The sequence below is a fragment of the Triticum aestivum genome, chromosome 6D (genome assembly GCF_018294505.1).
Source record: "Triticum aestivum cultivar Chinese Spring chromosome 6D, IWGSC CS RefSeq v2.1, whole genome shotgun sequence".
Classification (NCBI taxonomy): Eukaryota; Viridiplantae; Streptophyta; class Magnoliopsida; order Poales; family Poaceae; genus Triticum; species Triticum aestivum.
Genome location: NC_057811.1, coordinates 79646525 through 79656535, shown reverse-complemented (window position 1 = coordinate 79656535; position 10011 = coordinate 79646525). Strand labels below are relative to the sequence as shown.

The 10011-nt window shown below is 55.4% G+C and overlaps 1 protein-coding gene across 1 annotated transcript; it reads left to right on the top strand.

The window, feature by feature from the left end:
• The first annotated feature begins 8558 nt into the window (after window positions 1-8558).
• On the top strand, window positions 8559-9952 carry LOC123143679 (GDSL esterase/lipase At1g20120). The gene is made up of 2 exons (XM_044562632.1): window positions 8559-8953; window positions 9074-9952. The coding sequence occupies exons 1-2, from the start codon at window positions 8629-8631 to the stop codon at window positions 9847-9849; spliced, it is 1101 nt and encodes a 366-aa protein (XP_044418567.1). The 5' UTR covers window positions 8559-8628; the 3' UTR covers window positions 9850-9952.
• The last annotated feature ends 59 nt before the right edge of the window (window positions 9953-10011 follow it).

Genomic DNA, 10011 nt, shown 5'->3' with positions numbered 1-10011 from the left:
CAACAAGACCTATTGGGGGTCTTAGTCAAGGTTATTGGGTTAAGGCCATGCAGTATTTTATTCTTCCATTGCAACGCACGGGCTCTTTTGCTAGTAAAAAAGAAAAACAGAAAAGGAGTAAAAGCAATAAGCAGGGGCCCTAAAAATTGGGCCGCAAATTGTTTCCATTATGATTTGATTAATACGTCAAAGCGCATTGATACAAGTAGTGGGATAAGCAACAAGCTATTTGACATGCCACGACCAAGGGAGAGCTGCGTGTGGCACCCTGGAGACAGGTAGAGTGGTTGTTTAAGAAACCACTTAGAAATCCTCCTCTACGTCCAAGCTGACTGCCGGCTTGGTGTATTTGTCCTTTGAAAGGACCTGCGATCAAGTCGTCAGGGAAGGCCTCTGGAGAAGAAACCTGGAAAGCAGAAAAGAAACAGTGAAAGTATATGTGTCCGGGAGCGGTCAAGCCGTATTGCGGATCACAAGCTAGTTATGCCTCCGCATGTCCCCATGGTATTTTGAGTGTGTAGTTATGTACACGTGGTGCGAATGCCGCCACTTTATCGGGACTGGGACGGAGGCCCAATTGTTAGTCGAGCTCTTGACGAGCCGAGCTGTCCTGCTGCAGAGTAGTCCGGACCCTCTTGATAGTGTCCGGGGGCTCGGCCGCCGAATTAAGGCCTTGCTTGAAAAGTTCGCTCTGTACTTTTGCTGCTAGGGCAGCGGTGTGCTCCTCGGTACGGAGGGAGCGTTCCGTATTTCCATTAACTGTTATGACGCCGCATGGTCCGGGCATCTTGAGCTTGAGGTAAGCATAATGAGGGACCGCATTGAATCAAGCGAATGCAGTTCGTCCGAGCAGTGCATGGTAGCCGCTGCAAAAAGGGACGATATCGAAGATTAGCTCTTCGCTTCGGAAGTTGTCCGGAGATCCGAAGACAACCTCTAGCGTAATTGAGCCCGTACAACCGGCCTCTACCCCTGGTATGACTCCTTTAAAGGTAGTCTTTGTGAGCTTGATCCGTGATGGATTAATGCCCATTTTGCGCACTGTATCCTGATAGAGCAGGTTCAGGCTGCTGCCGCCGTCCATAAGGACTCGCGTCAGGTGGAATCCGTCAATTATTGGGTTCAGGAGCAATGCGGCTGAACCGCCATGACGGATACTGGTCGGATGATCCCGTCGATCAAAAGTGATCGGGCATGACGACCATGGATTAAATTTTGCGGCGATTGGCTCTATCGCATAGACGTCCCTGAGCGTGCGCTTGCGCTCCCTCTTGGGGATGTGTGTAGCATATATCATGTTCACCGTTTTGACCTGGGGGGGAACTTCTTTTGTCCCCCTGTGTTCGGTTGCCGGGGCTCCTCATCATAGTCCTCGCTTTGCGATCCCTTTTCTTTGTTCTCGGCATTTAACTTGCCGTCCTGTTTAAAAACCCAACAATCTCTATTGGTATGATTGGCTGGTTTGTCTGGGGTGCCATGGATCTGGCACGGACGATCGAGTATGCGGTCCAGGCTGGATGGTCCCTGATTGTTTCTTTTATATGGCTTCTTCCGCTGACCGGACTTGGAGCCACTGAATCCGGCGTTGACTGTCGTGTCATCGGTGTTGTCACCATTGCTTCGGCATTTGTCTGCTGCGTCGGAGCTTGCTGTTGCTATTTTTGACCTCGGGGGTGCCCGTTTCGCTTTCTGTGTTTTTGCTACGGGCCAGCCAGCTATCCTCACCCGCACAAAAGCGGGTCATGAGTGCCGTGAGGGCTGCCATGGACTTCAGCTTTTCCTGGCCGAGGTGACGGGCGAGCCATTCGTCACGGATGCTATGTTTAAAGGCCGCTAGGGCTTCGGCATCCGGACAGTCGACGATCTGGTTCTTTTTAGTTAGGAACCTAGTCCAGAATTTCCTGGCTGACTCTCCAGGCTTTTGAACTATGTGACTTAAGTCATCGGCGTCTGGTGGCCGGACATATGTACCTTGGAAGTTGTCAAGGAAGGCTTCTTCCAAGTCCTCCCAGCTGCCAATAGAATTTTTAGGCAGACTGTTTAACCAGTGCCGAGCTGGCCCTTTGAGCTTTAGTGGGAGGTATTTGATGGCGTGAAGATCATCTCCGCGGGCCATATGGATGTGGAGAATAAAATCCTCGATCCATACCGCGGGATCAGTTGTTCCATCGTATGATTCGATGTTTACGGGTTTAAACCCTTATGAGAATTCACGATCCATTACTTCGTCAGTGAAGCAAAGAGGGTGTGCGGCGCCTCTATATCGGGCCGCATCGCGACGTAGCTCCAATGGAGTCCGTCTGTGGTTTTCGGCCCGGGCGTGACTAGGTTTGTCACGTCCGAATAGGTAGCCGTCGTCGCGTGTCGAAGCACGTCCTCGCGGTCAATAGATCGATCTTGTGTGTCCTGCTCTACTATCCAGGTCCTGCCGAAGGTCATATGTGTAACCCCGAGCTGTTTTATCCCTGCCTTTACGGCGAGGTGGGGCGGTCTAGTGTTTGGCTTGAGTTGCCGCTTTATCCCGACCGCGTGGTGTCGGTCAGCCGCATTGCGCGATGATGCTACGGGCTCCGGCGCCTCGTCGTCGAACTGAGGTAGTAATTTGCGCTTCGGTAACTTTTGGCTGGGCATTTAAGGCCGTATTCTTCGCTGCCAGGACATCAGTCCATCTATCATTGAGCAGATCTTGATCAGCTTGAAGTTGCTGCTGCTTCTTTTTCAGGCTTCTTGCAGTGGCTATTAGCTGACGCCTAAAGCGTTCTTGCTCAAGAGGTTCCTCAGGCACGATGAAATCCTCGTTGCCAAGGGTCACCTCATCCTCGGAGGGTGGAAGATAAGTGCTGCCCTCCGAGTCGTCGTCTATGGCCTATTCGTCAGAGCTAACTTGCCCATCTTCCCGATCGCCTGTTCGGCCGTTTGTTTGTCGGGATCTTCTCTGTCTTTGGCACCGTCCGGAGTGTGATCGTCTCCTGTGCCGGTGTTGCTATCCTTGCTGCGGTGGGATTTAGAGCGGCGCCGCTGACGCGGGCACTTTGGTTGTGTCTTGGGAGGCTCGTCCTCAACTGGCTTTTCCTTGTCCTCGCCGCTATTCTCTTTGGGTGTATCCACCATGTATACGTCGTACGACGAAGTGGCCATCCAGCGTCCGGTAGAGGGCGGGTTTTGGCCATGCTCCTCATCTGCATCGTCGTCCATACCGTCGATGTTTTCGGAGCCGTAATCGAGCATGTCGGTTAAGTCCTCGACAGTCGCTACGTAGTGGGTGGCGGGTGGGAAGCGAGATTCCCCATCATCAGCCTCCGGTTCGAACCGGACATAGTTCGGCTATGAGTCCCCCGCTAAGGACAGATTTTTTAATGAGTTTAGCATGTTGCCTAGAGGCGAGTGCCGGAAGATGTCCGATGCACTGAATTCGGTGATGGATGACCGATCCAGCTCGATATAAGCGGACGCCCATGGTCCGGAACTTATCACCGGAAACAAGTCCGAGGTTCCGGAGACACAGATATCACCCGAAGTTGGGTCTGCATGCAGCTCTAACGCCGCGAACTGCGGCTTCCGTGGCGGGGTTGAGCTTCTCGTCCTTGGATGGCGCGGTCTGCTCTGGATCTAAGGCCGGAGCGGTTACAGGTGCAATTTCCTTAGTATGGTCCGATGACAGATTTAAATCATGTTCATCGTAGGGATAGGGAGCGGCTGTCGTGGTCTCGAATCCGTTGAAGATCAAGTCTCCGCGGATGTCCGCGACGTAGTTCAAGCTCCCAAATCTGACCCGATGGCCAGGGGCGTAGCTGTCGATCTGCTCCAGATGGCCAAGCGAGTTGGCCCGCAGTGCGAAGCCGCCGAACACGAAGATCTGTCCGGGGAGGAAGGTTTCCCTTGAACAGCATTGTTGTTGATGTTCAAAGAAGCCATCGAACTTTTTGGGGACGGCACAGTGGAACTCTCAATGAAAGCACCAATGTCTGTGTCAAAACCGGCGGATCTCGGGTAGGGGGTCCCGAACTGTGCGTCTAAGGTCGATGGTAACAGGAGACGGGGGACACAATGTTTACCCAGGTTCGGGCCCTCTCTATGGAGGTAATACCCTACTTCCTGCTTGATTGATCTTGATGAATATGAGTATTACAAGAGTTGATCTACCACGAGATCGTAATGGCTAAAACCCTAAAAGTCTAGCATGTATGACTGTCCTCGTTTCCGGACTATGCCCTCCGGTTTATATAGATACCGGAGGGGACTAGGGTTGTACAAAGTCGGTTACAGAGAAAGGAATCTTCATATGTGATCACCAAGCTTGCCTTCCACGCCAAGGAGAGTTCTATCCGGACACGGGGGAGAATCTTTGGTCTTGTATCTTCACAACCCATTAGTTCGGCCCATGTCCAACAGGTCGGACGCCCGAGGACCCCTTAGTCCAGGACTCCCTCAGCAGGGAGGTGGGACGAGCTGCCACGTGTGGTTGCGTTGTAACGCATCGAACTCCTCCTGCATGGCGGTGAACCAGTTGGGGTCGCGAAGAGCGGTCTGAACGGATGACGGGACCGGCGACGATGAGGAGGACGAAGCCGCACACAGGTACTCCTCCGTCGGATAGCGCGTGCTGGGTCGAAGGGCACCCGTGCGCGATCGCGCCGTGATGTGGAGCGGCGGTGCGTCACCAAGGGGCCGATCCGGTACTGCAGCGGAGGAGACCGAGGCCACAGGTGCGGCTGACATGGACGGGGCCGCATGCGGCAAGACCTGAGGGGCGGTGGTCGGGGCCGCGGGTGGCAGACCCGGGGCGGCTACGATCGGGGCCACAGTAGGCAGGCCCAGGGCGGCTGCGGGCGGGGCCGCAGGTGGCAGGCCCGGGGCGGTGGCAAGCGGGCCCGGGGCTGGCGCTGGCGAGGGCGGGGCCGAGGCGCCCGAGACGGAGGCGTGCGACCCCGAGGCCGTAGAGGCGGCCGAGTCCGCGGAGTTGCCCGACACCCAAACATCTGAGGCACTCTGTACGCCCACAGAGTCGCCGAAATCGGAGAGGGACGGGCGTGTGCGGCCGCCGCGAGGGGGCGGCAGCACGGCAGGTGGCCCGCCAAGGAGAGGCGGGGTCGACGAAGTTGGTGCGTCCGTGGGAGGTACCTGCTGAAACGGAAACACTTTTTCGTCAAAGTAAACATGCCTCGAAGTGATCACCCGATGAGAGACGGGGTCGTAGCACCGACAGCCCTTTGTGTTGGAGGGGTACCCAAGAAACATGCATGCGAGAGACCACGGAGCAAGCTCATGGGGGGCGGTGGAGGCGGTGCTAGAATAGCAGAGGCAACCAAAGATGCGAAGATCATCGTATGATGATGGAGTGCCATAGAGCAACTGATGTGGCGCATAATTCCAGTGAACATGGCATGGCCGAATGTTGTCGAGGAGAGTCGCTGTGGCAAGAGCATCGGGCCAGAACCGTGGCGGGACGTTGGCATGGAACAGGAGGGTACAGACGCAGTCGTTGAGAGTGCGAAGTACACGCTCCGCCCGCCAGTTTTGCTGCGAGGTGTAAGGACATGTTAGACGAAAGACAGTACCATGTGTGGCGAGTAGGTTGCGGACAGCAAGACTATCGAACTCTTTCCCATTGTCTGTTTGAAACGCAAGAATGGGTCAACCAAAATGCGTAGAGACAAATGAGTAAGAAGATGTAAGTGTTGAGAGAACATCCAATTTCTGCCCAAGGGGAAAAGTCCACACATAGTGCGTAAAATCGTCTAAGATGACAAGATAATAAAGATAGCCAGAATTGCTCGCAATGGGCGATGTCCAAACATCACAATGTATCAACTGAAAGGGATATGCAACAATAGTGGTAGAGTTGCTAAAGGGAAGGCGCACGTGTTTGCCAACACGGCAAGCATGACAAGTATGGTCATCGACCTTATTACAAGTGAAAGAAAAACTACGAAGAATATGACGGAGCGTGGCGTGATTAGGATGACCCAAACGAGCGTGCCAGCGGTCCACACCGGCAGAGAGGGCGACAGGGGCGGCGTCGGTGGAGGATGGTGGGTGGACCGGGTAGAGATCGTCCGAGCTGTCACATCGATGAAGAACCATCCGGGAACGGGCGTCCTTCACAGAAAACCACAACCATCAAATTCAACTGTAATCGGATTTTCATGAGTAAGACGGCGAACAGAGACAAGATTTTTGATTAAGTCAGGAGAAACTAAGATATGAGACATATTAATAGGTGTAGAAGAAGGAAAAGAAGTAGAACCAATATGTGTGATGGGAAGGGAAGAGCCATCGCTGAGAGGGCGGTGTTGGTGGGAGAGAAAGAGGTTAAGTTACCTAGGTTAGAGGACATGTGTGCGGTTGCCCCGGAGTCCATGAACCAATCGCCGCCATCAGTGTAAGCGTTGGGCGTGGGGGCCGACTGCAGTGCAGCTAGGAGGGCCGGATTCCAAGGCAGCGGGGCGGGTGTCGTGTTGTAGTAACCGGCGTCGGGTTGCTGCGGCGTAGGGGCCAGCAACAGTGGGTAGGTCGGGTATGCCCCGGGCTGCTGAAACGCCGCGAACGCCGCATGTGGCTGCGGGACGGCGTGATATGCCTGGTGCTGCGCCGATCGTGGACCTAGGATGCCAGGAGCGGTCGGGCGGGGGACCGACATAGAATATGCATGGACTACGCCGGTCCAAGGATTGTGCCCGTAGGCCCACGGCGCCACGGGCTGCTGCTGCTGCTGGACTCGGGGTGGCCCGGCGGAGTTGGCCGCCGGTGCTGGCCCTTGCACCCCCTTGCCGCGGCGATCGCCGCGTTCGTTAGGGGCAGCAGGCGCCGGCGCCCCCTGTTAGGGAAACGGGAAGGGCGGCTGGACCGGCCAGGGCAGCGGGAACGGGGCCACCGACTGCTGTTGGGGAGCAGCACCGCGCGACGTCTCGGCGGCGAGGGCGGTGTGAACCGCCTGCGCCCTCATCTTCTTCATCTCGCGTTCCTCCAAACGCAAGTAGGCGATGACCTTGGGAAGGTCGGGTTGGGGATGAGCGTGAGGCTGGCAGCCGCGTGAGTGAACTCCTCGTTGAGGCCAGCGATGAGGGTGCTAAGGAGAACATCGTCGGAGACTTTCTCGCCGATGTCGCGGAGCTTGTCGCAAGGACGCTTCAGGCGCAAGCAAAAATCATCCACGGAGGAATTATTTTGATGGCACCCGAAGAATTCTTGCTGAAGGAAGACGAGCCGCTGGAGCCGATTGTCGGTGAAGAGGCTATTGAGCTTCGTCCAGACAGCGTGTGCATAATCGTCATCCTGCACCACCGTGTAAAACAAGTCCTTGGAGATGGTTAAGAAAAACCAGCGAATGATCGTCGCTTCGACGGCCGACCACTCGGCGTCGAACGCCATGGCCTTGGAGTCAACAGTGTCGTCGATATGCTCCTGGAGATGAAACTCATGAAAAACAAGATGAAAGTATGTCTTCCATGCATAGTACGAGGAGTCCTCCTGGGAGAGACGGATGGGCACACGGGCGAGGATGTCGGCGTTGCGGATGTCTTTGGCGGGGATGGGGTCAGGGCCGGCAAACGGGTTGGAGTGGTTTGTGGCGCCGGACATGGGGGAGGAGGAGGAGTTGTAGGAAGTGAACGACATGGTTGCTATGTGAGGTTAGGGAAGTAGGGGTGGGCGGCGGCGGCAAGGGAAGGCGGTGGCCGGGATGGGGTGCAGCGGCAGGAGGGACTGTGGCGGCAGGGGTGCGTGGCGACAACTGGGCGGCGGCGGCGGCGGAAGCGTTAGGAAAGAGATGCGGTATCTGATACCATGTGGATTGTCGATATGTTCATTGATCGTATACTCGTAGCATACATAGAGTGCAAGGGCAAGAATATCTCAACCGTATCCGCTATACATGGAAAGGATCGGGAGATATCCGTAGACTAGGAAACAATAAAAGAAGATCCTAACTGCCTAAGTACATGTGATCATGAGTATCTCAACAACAATGCATCTTTGCTTAGGGTTGCACTCGACGCAGGGTGTAATTCTTTGCCTGAGATTTTCTGGCACTCGACGTAGGGTGTAATTCTAATAGTGTTAGCACAATATGTCTCACCACTTTTTAGGAATAGCTAGTTATTAAAGATAATACTAAGAGATGACTCATTATACACATACTTTTATTCTCGTATCCAAATTACATGAAAGGTTTAAGATAAAATTGTCTTATCAACCACATACATGCCCTTATACACTTTGTCCCAATGCATGAATGGGTGGATTTGTACAGAAACCGCCGTACGTATAGCATCGTTCATAACAGAATTCCTACAACCTGCTTCCTTTAATATAGTGTCATTCCATCTTGCCCTGACCTGGCCTAGACTTGGGCAAATTTAGCCTTCATCCAGAGACGAAGAAGAAAAAACCCAGAGAGACAGAGAGCATGTATCCCATCCATTCACAAATGTAACCCTGCCAAGGACATGCATGCATGTGACCACACCGGGTCTTCTTCATGATCTCGCATGCAACTGCCGTTTTCCTTTAGACGAAGTCACTTGGTGAAACGAGCAGCTGCGCGGCCTATTTATGCACACCACATCACAAATCTCGGGCGGTGTTCGTCCACGGTGGTTCCGGCTCACAACTCTCGCTGCCACTCACATGGCGGTCGCCACCGCGTCTGGCGTGATCTCCTCCCTGCTGGTTCTCGCCGGAGTCGTGGTCACGGCGCAGCCACCTCCTGCGGCGGGAGGGCCACCCACTACACCTCCGCCGGCGGTAGGGCCGCCCAAGGCGCCTCCGTTGCCGGCCGGGCCGCCTAAGTTCCCGGCGATCCTCGCGTTCGGCGACTCGGTGGCCGACACGGGCAACAACAACCACCTCCGGACGTTCATCCGGGCCAACTTCCCACCCTACGGCAAGGACTTCCCCGGTCACAAGCACACCGGCCGGTTCTCCAACGGCAAGATCAGCGTCGACCTCCTAGGCATGTCTACAATATATACTTTTTCCATGAAAATGCAGTTTCAATTCACCAGTAATAGTATCTCCGAAGCAGCCAAGGATCAACGATGGTTTTGTTTTGGAAACGCGTGCGTGCGTGCAGCGTCGGCGCTGGGCGTGAAGGAGCTGCTGCCGCCGTACCTGAAGAAGGGCCTCTCCGTCGAGGAGCTCAAGACGGGCGTGAGCTTCGCCTCCGCGGGCAACGGCTTCGACAACGCCACCTGCCGGACCATGTCGGCGCTGACGATGGAGCGGCAGCTGCAGCTGTTCCAGGAGTACAAGGAGAGGGTCGGGGGCAGCGTCCCGGACAAGGCCCTCTACTTCATCGTCACGGGCAGCAACGACATCGTGGAGCACTTCACCTTCGCGGACGGCATCACGGAGCCCGGGTACGCGGAGAACATGGTGAGCCGCGCCATCGCCTACGTGCAGTCGCTGGCGGACCTGGGCGCGAAGCGGATCGCGCTGGTGGGGGCGCCGCCGGTGGGGTGCCTGCCGTCGCAGCGCATGATCGCCGGCGGGCTCCGGAAGCAGTGCGCCACGGACCGCAACCAGCTCGCCCTGCTCTTCAACCACAGGGTGGGGCAGGAGATGGCGAGGCTGGGCGTCAGGCTCCCGGGGGTCACGCTCGTGAACGTCGACATCTACACCATCCTCGCCGACGTGATCTATCGGCCGGAAGCGTTCGGGTTGACCAACACCCACGACGCCTGCTGCGGCTACATCGGGCTGGCCGCCGCCGTGCTCTGCAACTTCGCCAGCCCGCTCTGCAAGGACCCCTCCAAGTACTTGTTCTGGGACAGCTACCACCCCACCGAGAGGGGCTACCAGATCCTCATCGACGCCGTCGTCGCCAAATACTTCAGATTCATGCACTAGCGATACCAACTTTCTTTTCTCTCTCTCTCTCTCTCCTCTCTTTTGGTACAGTAGTATAATTCACTAGCGAGTTTTTTTTAATAAGGGTAATAGGAGTACGTCATAGGAGCGCTCTACCTTTTATTTTAACTAGCAAAAAGGCCCGTGCGTTGCAACGAAAAA